The following is a 15895-nucleotide window of genomic DNA, read 5'->3' on the forward strand; positions in this document are numbered from 1 at the left end:
CTGCTCCCAAATTTCAAATATCTAATCAGAATCAGAATCAGATTTATTATCATTGGCATGTGTCGTGAAATTTGTTAACTTAGCTGCAGCAGTTCAATGTAATACATGATAGAGAAGAAAATAAATAAATAAGTAAATCAATTGCAGTATACGTATATTGAATAGATTAAAACTGCAAATAGCAGAAATAATGTATATTAAAAAAATGAAGTAGTGTTCATAGGTTCAATGTCCATTTAGGAATCAGATGGCAGAGGGGAAGAAGCTGTTCCTGAATCACTGAGTGTGTGCTTCTGGCTTCTGTACCTCCTACCTGATGGTAACAGTGAGAAAAGGGCATGGCCTGGGTGCAAGAGGTCCTTAATAATGAATAATGGACACTGCCTTTCTGAGACACTGCTCCTTGAAGATGTCCTGGGTACTTTGTAGGCTAGTACTCAAGATAGAGCTGACTAGATTTACAACCTCCTGCAGCTTCTTTCGGTCCTGTGTAGTAGCCCCCCACCCCCATACCAGACAATGATGCAGCCTGTCAGAATGCTCTCTGCTGTACAATCAGCCAATCATGTGGCAGCAACTCAGTGCATGCAAACATGGTGAGGAGGTTCAGTTGTTGTTCAGATCAAACATCAGAATGGGGAAGAAACGAGATCTAACTGACTGACCATGGAACGACTGTTGGTGGCAGTGGGGTGGTTTGGCTAACTCAGAAGCTGCTGATCTCAAGAGATTTTCACACACAATGGCCTCTAGAGTTTATAGGGAATAAAGCAGGAAACAAAAATCATTCCAGAGAGTGTCAGTTTTGTAGGTGAAAATGCCTTGTTAATGAGAGCGGTCAGAGGAGAATGGACAGACTGGTTCAGGCTGACAGGAAGGCAGCTAAATCAAGTAATCATGTATTGCAACAGTAATGTGCAGAAAAGCATCTTTGAATGCACAACATGTTGAACCTTCTGCTACAGAAGCAGAAGACTACAAGCATACACTCAGTAGCCACTTTATTAGGTACAGGAGGTAAATTGAGATATCATTTACCTCCAAGAATAAGAACAGGCAAATTAGAGATCAATATATTATTTGGATATATCTTCTGGAAAATATAGGAGCACTGTGGGAAGGTAGTGTTGAGTCAGGTGGACTTCATGGCTGAGAAACAGTATTTGTAGCATGAAATATAAACGTCTTTACACTTCCCAATATTTTGTGGATAGAAATCATCACTCACCCACCATTGGATTTCAAGTAAACAGACAATTTTGGAGATAATAGGTTAAGAGAAGTAGTGGCAAGGTAAAGTCAAGTGTACATGGGGAAACTGGTCTTCCATTTTGAGTTAAATTAAAATGTTCATATTTATTTGATGATATATGTGCATTCTACTTTTAGCCCATATGTAGCAGGTTCCCTTCAATCTGGAGAGAATTATATGTTAATAAGAAGAGAACTGTTGAAGATTTATACAAGGCAAGGGAAATGGAGAGGGATTGAGAAGTAGGCAGCTTGAGTATGTGAAAGCAAAGATTTATGTTAAATTCCATGTTTTTTTTTTCCTCAAACACAACATAAAGTAAGGATGAATTCCTCATGTAAGAAATTGCAAAATAATTGAGATTAGTGGCAATAATGAGATACTACAATGTCCTGAAATTTATTTGATTGATTCAAATTCAAAAAGGTATTTTGTAAGGCTTTCCCAATTTGGACCCAAGAGTTTGTATGACTCTGAGAAGAAGTCAATACTACCTAGGAATGAATCTTCTAGGCTACATATCATCCAATCTCAAACTTCTTTGTAGAATTAAGCCATTCAGTCCATTGACTTTGCTGGGATGTGCATTGAGGACCATGATCTCCTGGCAGTTTCTTCCAAAGATCGGTAGCCAGGCATTTGTGTATTCTGCATCTTCTTTCTCTGAAGTTTTAAGACGGGCTTGAAAGTCCTCATTTTTCTCTCCATATCACATATTCCAAAGCAATTTTTGACAATGTATATTTTCTAACTGTAGCAATGCTTTCTAAGCTTCTCCAAAATTACAAAAGGAAAACTGGAAACTAAGCACAATTATGCCTTTCAAATTGATTACTTTTTTAACAGCCCCTCTAGTTCACAAAACTTTGTACACACAACACAATGCAACGGAGAAAGCAGACCAGCAGACAGATAGTTCCTCCAGCTCTTGAACTTGTACCAAATCACGAGCCGAGAACTTACTGTTGGCAGAGTTAGCAGATGAACACCCGATGTATCCACAAGATACTTTCCTGTATGTTATTTTAGTAGAAGGGCCAATACGTTTAAAATAGGCAAATAATAACTTTTTAAAAGGGAAAAAGAAATATAACAACATATAAAGCTTTCATCTGCTATTATCACTGACAGTAACTTCTGGCCTATTTGACAGTCCTTGTAAGGTACTAAAAATAAATATCCCTCCCTCAATACAACTATGGAAATAAAATATCTTGGATCCACACTCTATCCATTTCCAAATAAACTACTTTTATAGCTGGAAATAAAATATCTTGGATCCCCACTCCATACATTTTGAGATAATCTACTTCTTATAGCAGAGAGTGATATGGGTAACTTTACAGCATAGTCACAGATATGTTAATTATTAGTGATAACTGATACCTACTCTCCACCAATGCAGTTACACATTTCTACATTTCAACCTTGTGGGATAATGTAACACTGAATTCTAATCAAGTAATATCTTTCCTTATACCTCTACCATTTTTATTTTGATTGAAGTTCGCAGCAAAAGTGAGCAGGAGAGGCTCCTTATCACCAAGAATACTCTATTACAAGAAGCTTAACTCTAACTCAATGTTAAGTGCAATGTTGAGATTAAAATTCAGAGCATATATCTCCGTCACTACCCTACACTATAAAACTGACAGTATCTTCTGGCATACGCTTTTGCAATTAAACAGGGAAATCGAGAAAATTCTGCCAGTTTCTCTACAGAATGTGGTCTTGCAGTCTTCGTGGAAACAATCAGCAGGCACTCTGGTTTCATATGAACTTCAACCTTTCATGCACTATTCTTGCCTTAAGAAACATTGAGCCTTGTTGAATATTGTGCAGGTCAATTTAACAGCATCCCTGAAAAATAATTACTGATGAGCCACCCTAAAGGATCTTAACTTCCTTAAAACAATTATTTTAAAATGCCATGGACGTTTCAAATGATGATATATACAAATATTCATTGCTAGAAGTGTGTTCATGATTTTTTCTTTATAGTTTCAATCTTAATAAGGTGGCTTTAGAGAGGATGCAAAACAGATTTATCAGGATGTTGTCTGGATTGGAGTGTTAAGTTGTAAGGAGAACTTGGAATGGTTTTGTTGGATCACCTGAGGTGTGATCTGATACAAATGCATAAAATTATGGGAGGCATAAAAATGTAGCTAGCCGGAGTCTTTTTTTCCCTGCATGGAAATGTCATATATGAGAGGGTGCAGGGCTAAGTGAGAGAGAGAAAGTTTAAAGGAGATGTGCAAAGAGTGGTGTCTGGAAGGGGCTGCTGGGGAGATGAGAGAAGCAAATATGATAGTGACAAATAAGAGGCAATTAGATTGGCACATGAACAGGCAGGGAATAGCACGGTATGTACAGGCAGATGGGACTAGATCAGTTTGGCATCATGGTCAGTGCAGGCATGATGGGCTGAAGGTACTATTCTACATTTTATTTATTATCTACGACTAATTACTTCTTAAAAATGCCAATTGCAAAGACTGCATGTTTCCTTAGTTTTTGCTAAAAATGGATAGCTTCACCTGTCCTTATTCATCACTCATAGTTTTCTCCCAGATTTATTTTCTAGCAAATACGCTTCAGTACATCAAAGCTAGTTAACTCTAAGGATTGGCAATGATCTTATTATTTCACATTTGCTACAAAGCTATCTGGGTTTTCATTTGATGCTGTACCTATTTATATTTTTTTAAACCGTGAACGAGCCAAATGGTAAGAATTTAGGACGAGTATATCCGGTGACTTCCTCAGCAATTCATATCATTGCAATTGCTTGTGAAGAACTTCTGCTTTAAACACATTGTTTACCAAGAGCTCTGGTAGTCATCCAAATGTTTGTACACTTCATAATGATAACCAGTTAAGCAATAAAAACACTGGAATTTTCATATAACATTAACTACCTGTGGTTCAGCCTCCAAATTAATCTTGAAAGGATTTGTCTTGCCACCTTCAGTGACTTGTGGGGACCAAAGTTTGGTTTCAGGTCTAGGATAAAAGCAGACAAAATGGTGGAATTCTTTTTTGAGTGATGTTTCATTCATTTATTTGGCATACAGGTCCGTCCCAGATTACGGCAGGGTTCTGTTCCTGCGAACTGTCTATCACCCCAATGGTTCACAAGCAGGAATACAGCCGCAGTCCGAGTTTCCACATGGCAGAAGATACTTGCAGCCCTACAGCAATCGGCAAATCTATCCCCGCCAGTCTACCAAATGTTTGTTCGCATGTATAGGCTGTAAGTAATTTTGGCATGTGGAAGGTGAGGTAAGACCTGTAATTCCAAACTGTTTAAGATGAATAAAGGATAGAAGCAGAAGTAGGCCATTTGGCTCCCTGAATCTGCTCCACTATTCAATAAAATCATAGCCAATTGGATGACTAACCTCAAACTCACTATTCTGCCTCATCCCCAACTCTTAAAAAAGACACTTTGTTTTGAACGGCGATCCTTCATCTCAACATTATCTTTGTTTCCCTCTCCACAGACACTGCCTAACATGATGAGTATTTCCAACATTTTCAGTTCTTATAGCAGATTTCCAACATCTACTGGTTTTTGACTTCCCTAACTTAATCCCCCTCAATCCATTTACCTCATGCAACTATATATTAAGCAACATGCATATAAATAATTGTTTCCAGTAAGAAATTCCAAAGAGGGTGTTCAGGAAGAAGAAATTTCTCCACAGCTCCTCTTAAAATATAAACAATTTATTTTAAATGCCCAATGCAACTTCCCCATTTCTTTGCTACAACCAAAACATTTTGAGACTTCTGGAGGATGTAATATTATATACTGCTATACCAACCGGTCAATCTTGAGACTTAATTTATTGGAGGCAGCCTTGATCCTATTCTGAGCATCGACATGTGCCATGTTGTCCGTACTCACACCATCGATGGCCAGGATGACATCACCTGGGGAAAGGTTAGCCAGTGAGGCCTTGCTTCCAGGCGTTACCTGCAAATTCAAAGCACACATCAGAATTTTTCTTTGAGCATTATTGGAAAATTTAGTTCTTTAACCTGTGTAAGAATTTCTACCAAGTTAAAAAAAAAATCTCCTCTGTCGTACTATTGTTGAGCAATGATAATAATAAATAGGAAAGAAAATGTCAGCAGTAGGATGGCAGTCTCTCGTATCAGCACAATCATTTCAACAGAAGAATAGAATGCTAATATAAAATTATTCAAGCAACTTAAATCACCAATCGGTGAAGCACAAGCCAATCACTGGGAAAAAAGAAAAAATGTTTATCCTCTGTCTCCTCTTTTCAGGTGTGATGTAGTTCTCCCGAATTTACTATCTGTGACCTTACTCGTATCACAGCGCAGCAGTGAGCACTGGTGAAATACTCATTCATAATGGTATTAAAGCTGAAATTCCCAGTCAGAGGATTAACTACTGTGGGTCAATAGATAGTGAGTCTACCTGATTTTCCTTCTTTCCAGCCTAAGGATACTTAGAATATTCAGAAGGAAAATATTCCCACCTTTATACCTGTGTCACCAATTAGAGCTGACCACATTATTACTCTCTTCCCCATTTCCAGAGAATTACTCCGGAGATATCCACTGGTAATGAAATCCCTTTGCCAATCCAGTCATCCAAAATTGGGAAATATATTTTCAAACAGATATTAAACCCCAGACGAGAATGGAGATACAGGACTAATTTGACTGTGAACTTAATCATCCCAATGTATGAAAATTACACTCCAAGCTGCTGATTATTTAGCAATGAATTACATTCAAGGCCAATTTTTTAGTAGCTACTATTTTTTTTTACCTTTGGGCAACCTAAGCTGCCAAATATTTCCGACATTTGTTCTATTGTACTTTGATCGTATTATGTTCTCAGAGGCACTTGACAATATAGAAGGCTGTAACTGGAAGGCTGAACATTGCAAAATTATTGCTGATGCAGCATCACTGATTTCTGTCCTCTTGCCAATTGGTAATGCTGATTTAACAAGTATAAGAAATCAAGGAAGTAAATAATGTGGTTTTGGGGCAGTATCATTATAGTACCACAGAGCCTGTGCTGACTCTTCAAAACAGCTGCACATGTTCCTTTTTAATGTTTATCTGCTCAATCTTCAGCAAATATTGACACAAGAGACTGAAGATGCCAGAATCTGGACCAATAAATAAACTGCTGGAAGGACTCAGCAGGTCGAGCAGCATCAATGAGGGAAAAGGAATTGTGGATGTCTTGTGTCAAACCTGAACAGGCACACCTTGGGCCAAATTGTCATAAACTCCTTCCCTCCCACAGATGCTGTTTGATCCCCGAGTTCCTTCATTATTCTATTTTCTTGCCTCAGCATATATCTCAGTTTAAGCCTGTATCCAACTCTAATTGAAAGTAACTTTTCGATAAACTATCAGCTGCTTCTCAGGAAAAGGACTGCAGAAAAAAATCCCTCAAGTTACAAATGGAAAAGCTACATTTGATTGTTTTATTTTACACATTTACAAACACTACCTGCTCCCAGCTCACAAATGGGAAGCAGTAGTAGAAAGCTTCAATATTGCTAGACTACACTCAAAATAAAATTAATGGTGCAGTGTGCTGTGGGAAACAACTTTCTTGGAAATGACATCTCCACTGGGGAGCTCTGGCATAATTTTAAATCAGATTTGGGATGAATCAGAAACAGGTCGATTATAAGTGACAGGCGTCATGAAATTTACTGCTTTTGCAAGACATAAAAAATTACCATAACGTATAATAAAAAAACACAAATAAAATACATTGGATCAGTCCACTGATTTTGACATCCACATGGAAACAATTAATCATTTAGCATTACGATGTTGAAATTGCAATATGTTAATATTTACATGCATGCATACACAATTATGAGGAAAGACTTTAGAAAAATGCACTAAAAATATATCTACTGTTTAGAGAAGGGACAGTGGAATGGATTTTGAGCTCATGATTCATGGATTTGTTTCAGGGAACTTATAACTTGAGTTGATAGATGAAAATCTCCATGTAGGCTTTAAGTTCACTCCATGTTTGTGGAGTTCCAAAGGGATTATGATTCCATAGCAGAAGTTTGGCAATTATCTTCAGACAGACCAAATTCATTTGTCTGGTAGGGAAGAAAAATAAAATTGCACCGATAAATCAAAGAACTCACTTATGTTTTGTTAAGACTGGGGTCATAGCTTTCGAAAATTAGAAAATAGATGTATTTCTGATTTCCCATCGAGGCATCTATAACGACCAGAAGAAATTAAAACTATTGTTTTGCATCCATTCACTTTCAACTTAGCTTTTGAAGGCATGATTTATCGTTATGCCCTTAAGCTGTACAGAGTCTCGCTGCACAGAAAGCAAAATGAGGGATGATGTCAGAAGCAAAGTACTTAAGTTAAAGTATTGTCAGGATGATCAGAAAATGAATTAAGTTTGGCCATTCTTACAACAGTGTGGGTGTGGTAGCAGAGTGGTGCTTTACTGGATTACCAGCTAGAGTTCAGATCCATTGACCCAGCAGCAAAAATTTAAAAGACTGCTGGGAAATTCACATTCAAATAATTATAGAATATAATTTCAAGGAAAGGTAGTCGCAAAATATGAAGCATCTAGGATTGTCACAAAGGCCCTTCTGAATGACTATGTCCTTCTGAAAGAAGACCTCCCATTCTTACCCTGTAAGAGTCTATAAATGACCCCACTCCTATGAATATGTTTGACTTACAGTAACTGCCTTAGTTAAGGTGATTCGGGATGGACAAAATACTTATTTCGTTATCAATGATGCCTATGTTCCATAAAAAGATAAATAAAAGACAACTCACAGGGAATCTATCTTCTCACTGAAATTAGGATTCTTGGTAAAAGTTTAATGAATGAATATGCTTCCAGAGTCATATTTTATTACACAGTAATACAAAAGCGGAAGACGTTAATAATCTCAAAGGATTTACATCCTACTGGTAGGACGGAAGGGAAGTTGAAAAGGGCAATGGAAAAATGCAAGGCATTCTGGATTTGAAGCCAATTTCAAATAAGACATCGCCATAGCAAACATCATAAAGATTGATGCAGTGATAGCAGATTCTGTGCTGAACTAAAATTAGTCTGCACTGAATAAATAAACATTCCACATTACCTCTGACAGATCCAAAGATTGAGTGGAGTAAGAAAGAAAGAAAGCAAGATTACGTCTAGAGGAATTGCCACTAAGAATGTTTCTCTCCCCTCAACCATAATTATCACAAACCAAAAAATTATTATCTGGAATCAGTTCATTGCAGATAGGAGAACGTAAATACAGCTGTACATAGCTTTAAGTAAATTCCAAATTTTCCTGCATTAAGGTTCAGTTTTCTTATCACAGATAAGATATTATTGACACATTTGGGTTACAGAGGTAAACAATGAAAACATTTTAAACTTCAGGAACTTCAGTAAAGTTTATGAATGCTTAATTTTTGACAACTAGTTTCCCAATGATCTATATACAATTTTCAAGCTCTTGGATTGCATTGACAAAATAAGCAGATTGTGAAAACTTTAACATAGTCATTAAAATTAGGAACAGAGTCAAAAAAGAAAAAGCTCTGGTAGAATGTATTGAATATTTAATATTTCAGTAATATTTGAGTAAAATTATAAATATATATTTTAAAGTGAGCATTTATTACTTGTTTAAATAAGTCATTAAAGGTTATATGTAGAAGTACGTGAATGGCATCACAGCACCACATCACACGTGTGTGCTTTGCTAAAAGAAAAATGAAACTAAGACCCATTCTCCTATGCACCCATATTTCTCTTGCAATTAGATTTATGCTTTGGAGTTATAAAATATAACAGTGGTGACAAGGGATTTTGAAGCAAACCTAAAACCACTGCCTACCTGTTGAAATGCAGCGAGACGCTTGAGTTAAAAAAGAAGCACAGCGAGAAATGATCAAGTAAAACAAAAAGCGCAGCTTGGGTTCTTTTGAAGGGACAAACAAGGTCGAGTTTTTAAAGAGACAGAAAACATATAAACTCACATGTTCATAAGTAGTAAGTACCAGATGAAAATCATAATACATTTTTTAAAAAGAGCAGAAAGATTGATACATTCAATTGCACCAGAGATAACTGGAATATATATATTGAGCTAATGTAGCAGTATTTTAAAGCAAATGAAATAGTCAATTAGTAGCAAGAACCAGTTTTGCTGAGAGTATTGGGTTTAAATGCATGCAGTTTTCTTAGAAGTTTGACTGCTCCAACCAAACCAGTCAAAATGAGCTTTGCTGATATCATGAAAGTAATGCAGGAACATTTAGAGCCAAACTTATTATTGATTGCAGAACACTTTAGGTTTCATAAGCAGAATCAAAAGGAAAGGGAGTCCATTTCAGTGTATGTGGCTGAATTAAAGAAGCTTTCTGAGCATTGTCAGTTCTGTGATAGGCTGAATGATGCACTAAGCGATTGCTTAATTTGTGGAATCTTACAAGAAAGCACTCAAAAACACCTCTTACTTGAAGCACAACTTACATTTAAAAGAGCAGTTGAAATAACTGTATCAATGGAAACAAAAGACAGAGTGCAATTGAGTTGCAATCAAGAAGCATGAACAAAATTGCAATGGCTAAAGATAAGTCTGCCTAGCAAAACAAATTGTGTTGCTGTTGAGTCAGGGGCTTGCATACACTAGATCAATGCAGATTCAAAGCCGAAATTTGGAGAAAATGCCACAAAGTAGGACACATACAAACAGTACATCCAGCCGACAAAAATAAATGGACTGCACTGGGAAGAGAAAATGCTAAAAATTCAAATTTCAGTTTCAAAAAGAGCACCAATCCGCATGCTGTTGATGAAAACTCTGTTAATGAATAGATAAGTTTGTGTAGCCTTGAGATTTACAATTTGAAAATTAACAACACATGCAAAATGGCTTATACCAGAAGTGAAGTGCAAATTAATTAAAATGGAATTGTACTCTGGCTTGATGGTTTCATTTATTCCATAAAATGAATTTGAGTGACATTTCAACGGTACTGAACAGAAGCCTGCAGATATCCATTAAGAACTTATACTGGAGAAAAGATAATTCCTGTGGAAATGGCATTCGCAACAGTGAAATACAACAACCAACAAGCCTCACTGTACTTGTATGTGGTAAGAACAGAAAGGTCAGCATTGTGGGGCTGTGATTGGCTGAGACAACTACAACTTGATTGGAGATCTATCCATCATTTGAATGCCACATCCCTGCAATAGAGTCAACTGAAAGTGAATTAAGAAAGGTACTGGATGATGCCACAGCAGTGTTCAAGGATGGCACTGGAAATCTCAAACATATCAAGGGTAAAATTGTGTTAAATGGAAATGCCACACCCAAGTTTTACAAAGCTTGTAAAGTTCCTTATACTGTCCATGACAAACTAGCCGGTGAGCTAAATCACATGGAGGCTGAAGGAGTTCTTTGCAGGATAGAGTGGTGCTCATGTGCAATGCCAGTGGTCCCACTAGCAAAGAAGAATGTGTCTGTCATGATCTGAGGTGACGTTAAGGTCACCATCAATCTAATACCGAACATAGATCAATACCCTCTGCCCAGAATAGAGGATATCTTTGCAAACACTTTGGAGGAAAACACTTCAGCGAAGTGTTCTTAGCCGAGGCCTGCCTACAGATGAAGATGAAAGAAGAGTCCAAAGTGTTTCTCACCAAAAACACTCACAAGGGGCTTTATTGCTATAATAGGCTTACTTTTGCAGTCGTGCCTGCATCTGCATTTTATCTGAAAGCTATGGACCAGGTGCTACAAGGCTGCCTGGAGCTAACTGAAGTGTCCTACTGAAGGGTCTCTGCCTGAAACGTTGACTGTACTTTTTTCCACAGATACCGTCTGGCCTGATGAGTTCCGCCAGCATTTTGTGTATGTTGCTTGGATTTCCAGCATGTTCAGATTTTCTCTTGTTTGTGACTGGATTACTAACACATTACCATCCACATCTTCCAGTGAAGCTTTCCATGTTTGTGATGCAAACATGGCCAGAAGAAAGGTGTCCAGAAGGTGTCCACTTCCTGCAGTCCCAGAGTCAACTCCTGAAAAAACACCATGGAGGAGGCCCCAGAACCTGAGATTGTTCCACAACCACAAGTCTCACCTGTCAAGCAGAGTGACCACCCCCACCCCCCACCCCAGTCAGGAAGGACGCTACCCAACAAGAGTAAGCAATCCTCCATGTCAATTAAATACTTAGGCCTGAATGGGACAACTTAAAATTTATTATGCTGTGAATCTCTGTACAGTAGTTGTAGTACATAATATACTGTGTTTATAGTTGAGGTGAGTTCTATATTGGGTTGTAGTTTATAACTAGGTAGGGAGGAGTGTGATGTATTTAATATTTGAGTAATATTGTAAATACTTTGTTTGAATAAGCATTGTTTGTTTAAATAATTTATTATGGGTTACATGTAAAAGTACATGAATGGCATACATCATCACCCCACCACGTCACATGTACAGAGCTGACTTAAAGTAAAAACAAATCTAAGAGTCATTCTGCTGGGCTCCTGTCTTTTTCTTGCAATTAGATTTCTGTCTTGGAGTTATAAAACATAACGGAATGTGTCTTATCCAAGGACCAGGAAAGTGAACAGCTGAGGCTGTGTCTGCATTTCTGGAGGGAATGGGGATTATCGGTTATGATAAGAAGCTGGAAAGACAAAGGCCTGTTTTCTAATGTAGAAAAGCAGCAAAAAGTGATAACCACAGAAAAAAAAACAACTGGCATTTCAGAAAAGCCTGGCTGTCAAAAAAGGAATTGAGATCATCCATGGCAAGAAAGTGACTGAAAGTGTAATGGGATACAGTCCTTTTGTCACTGGGCTATGGTATACCATTCTAGTTCTGTGCTTTTGCTGTGCTATTCATATTAAAATGCACTATTCTTCAGTGAAGCATGACTTTCATTATTTTTGCTCTGAGGTATAGTAGAGTTAGTGATCATTGAAGGGGAGTTGAAGAAACCCAGTAAGATCTCTGAAGGTTCATGCTGGGTTCCTTTCCCTAAAGTTTCTGACAATTATGAAGTGCATGTTAAATAGAAGTCTCAGTGTTTTAAAAAATAATTACATGAAGACCTTTCTCACTCCAACACTAGTCACCATAATGCTTCCTGCTCAATGAAATCATCTACCTTGTCCCTTCCCTCTTGACCCCCATGTCCTCTGATTCCCTTCAATATCCAACAATCTATAAACCTCTCTTTGAAAGTACACAGTGAATGAGCATGCACAGTCCTTTGAATGGGTAATTCCAATGGATCACAATCTCTAATGTCAAATCCTTTGTTATGCGATAATGTCCTCAGTTCCAGATGCTCTAGTTTGAGAACACATGCATTTCAGAATTCCTTACAGAATTTGATGGTCTCAATGAAATAACCTTTCATTCTCCTGTGAGTAGGACAATCTCTGATCAAAGAATAAGCACCAAGGAATCTATCTAGTGAAACTACACCAGATTGCTTCTTCTCAACTTCTTTTCCCCTAAGATGGTACATCTCAAGTTTCCTGAAGGAAAACTAACATTTTTTTTCAAATAGGTGTCCATATTTTCTCATGGACATCTGTTTTGTCTGTCTTATGCAGACAAAATAAAATTTAAGACTCTCGAATTGTTTATTATTGTCCTTGGCTTTATGACTGAGTCTCACTATTCACTGACTGCGCTTGCTGATTGGGGCTTCATACTAACCTTAGATACATCCGTAAATAAGCTGCTAGGTGAAAAGTGAAAACCTCTAGACCCTGATTGATAATCTTCAAAGAAACATTATGGACTTGTGCCATTTAATCGGGCCAATGAGTGGTCAAAACATGTGCTGCTCAAAATTGATGAGTCAGCATTGCTGATCCCCAGCTTTGCTGACTGGCAAAGTTGTCATTTTGATGGCATTAACAAAAATCAAAATAAAAGCAGATTTAAAAAATTTAATTAAATGTAAACATTTTGGTTGAAATAAAACATTGGAGTAAACACGAAATTTTGAATATTATAACTGAACTTTTATCCTTGAAGTCTAAATCTTCATTTGCAACGTGTGGGATCGCAGGTCTTCGGCAATGTTTAGGACAGATCCTCAGCCAGGTACCACAGCTAATCCCTTGGCTATTCCAGCCAGTTTATACTCCAGTTCTAGACGTCATGACTGATTTACCAGCAGGAATCTGTCAGCAAGTTCAGTAGTTCAGATTCAGTGCAGATAGCCATGCACAGCTGTCCCGAACTCACTAACAAGAATGTGGGCATAAACATGGAACTGTGAGCCAACCCAGCAATCCCAAACTCCTGTTCTACCTCATGCCAGTATGCTTAAGTGTGAGAAACTGAAGCTGATTGCACCAATTGTTATGTAAAATTGGTAACTTTAAATTCCTTGTCCTGCGGATCTGTCCTGGACCCAACAAATCAATGTGGCTACAAAGAAGACACAACAGTCACTATATTTCATTAGGAGTTTGAGGAGATTTTGTATGTCACCAAAGACACTCGCAAATTTCTGCAGACGTACTGTGAAGAGAATTGTAACTGGCCACATCACCGTCTGGTGTGGGGGGGGGTAGTTGGGTGCTACTGCACAGGATCAAAATAACCACAGAGAATTGTAAACTTAGTCAGCTACATCATGGGCACTAGCCTCTGTAGTATCTAGGACACCTCAACAAGATGGCATCCATCTTTACGGCCTCCCATCACCCGGGTCATGCCTTTTTCTCATTGCTACCATCAGAAAGGAGGTACAGAAGGCTGAAGGCACACACTTAATGATTCAGGAACAGCTTCTTCCCCTCTGCCATCAGATTTCTGAATGGACATTGAACCTATGAACACTACCTCACTACTTTCTTATTTCTATTTCTACAATATTGTACATTAAAATGTAACTATGTAATACATCTATATGTACTTACTGTAATACACATTTTTCTCTATTATTATGTATTCCACTGTACTGCTGCCATAAAGTCAACAAATTTGATGACCTATGTCGGTGATGTTAAAGCTAATTTCTGATGAGAGAGTCTGTCCTAGGACCAGCACATAAGTCCAATCACAAAGAAGGCATGACAATGCTTCTACTACCTTAGAAATTTGCACAAATTCAACGTGTCATCCAAAACTTTGACATACTTCTATAGATGCACCAGGGATCCTGACTGGTTGAATCAGGGACTGGTAAGGAAACAACAGTGTCCATGAATGCAAAAGCCCGCAAAAGATTATGGACACGGTCCAGTCCATCACAGGAAAAGACCTCCCCAGAATTGGATCACCCATAGTTAAGGACCTCCACCATCCAGGCCATGCATGGTTCTCACTGCTGCCATTGGGAAGAAGGTACACGTTCATTAGGTCTCACACTACCAGGTTCAGGAATAGTTCCCCTTCAACCATCAGGCTCCTGAATCAGTGTGGATAACTTCACTTACTTCAACTCTGAAATAATTCCACAACCTAAGGACTCACTTTCAAGGACTCTACAACTCATTTATTTACATATTTAAATTCTTTTTAAAATTTGTGTTTGCCTTCTTTTGCACATTGGTTGTCTGTCAGTCTTTGCGTGTAGTTTTTCGTTAATTCTATTGTATTCTCTGTTCTGCTGTGAATATGTGCCATAAAAGGTATCTCAGTGTAGTATATGGTGACATATATGAACTTTGATAATAAATTTACCTTGAACTTTGAACTTTCATTTAGTGCCATCCTTCAATTGGCATGGTTCTGACAGGCTGTGTATCAAACCTCCAGCTGATCTAACTGCGCACAGTCAACTTGATCTGAACTGATACATACTCTCACCAAGCTCAAGAGAGGAGTTACTTGTTCCGTTGTAAACAGCTTAAAAGTTAGTTGGTTGCCGTTTTTGGTGATGGCTTCTCACAAGAGGGATCTATAGATACATTTTGCACTTTTTAGAGAAAAATATATACTCCAACTAAGCAATTCATATCAAAATGTATTATCCATCTGTTCAAAGGGACCACCTCCTTACCTCTGATTTAAAGAAGGCAAATGACTCAACCTTCTGAAACATTATCTGGATATACTTGGAATAGAGAACAGTGTACTATAACCAATCATACTACAGCTTATTCATGTCAATGGCATGAGAAGCTTCATAGCAATGAGACTTTCATAGTTTAGCTCTTGTGTAAAGCTTGAATTTTGGAACTGTTCAGCAAAACAGGAATTTGTGCCAACTAGTCAGCAGCATGAAAGCTATTCTGTTCATTTGAATCTCTATAGTTTAACCATGTAAATGGTTTCAAAAACTATTTTAATATAGAAATTTGTCTCCTGCTTTTGCGGAAGAGAATTTAATTACAACGGTCCTGCTGATGCCAAATGATGGCCAAGATAGTCGTGGCCTTAGGATGTAGAAATTCCACATGAAGAAGGCCTGACGGTGTCTATCAAGAATGTTAAGGTTAGAAATATGGAAGCAAAGTCCTGGAAATCTAAAGTAACAGTGTGCAGAGAAATACTCAGCAGGTTAGGCAGCGTCAGTGGAGACAGGATACCGTGTGCCAGAGACCATGGACACATCAGCAGAATGAGCACTTGCTTTCACATG

General features: G+C 37.9%; 1 protein-coding gene across 1 annotated transcript in view; it reads right to left on the reverse strand.

The window, feature by feature from the left end:
• LOC140197590 (PDZ and LIM domain protein 3-like) overlaps positions 1 to 15895 on the reverse strand; it is a 56278-nt gene that overhangs the window by 22333 nt on the left and 18050 nt on the right. The window contains exons 2-3 of the mRNA XM_072257758.1: positions 5083 to 5234; positions 4174 to 4258 (exon numbers count right to left, since the gene is read on the reverse strand). Of these exons, the coding sequence (XP_072113859.1) occupies positions 4174 to 4258; positions 5083 to 5234 (237 nt within the window). The remainder of the gene's footprint in view (positions 1 to 4173; positions 4259 to 5082; positions 5235 to 15895) is intronic.

The sequence above is a fragment of the Mobula birostris genome, chromosome 5 (genome assembly GCF_030028105.1).
Source record: "Mobula birostris isolate sMobBir1 chromosome 5, sMobBir1.hap1, whole genome shotgun sequence".
NCBI lineage: Eukaryota > Metazoa > Chordata > Chondrichthyes > Myliobatiformes > Myliobatidae > Mobula > Mobula birostris.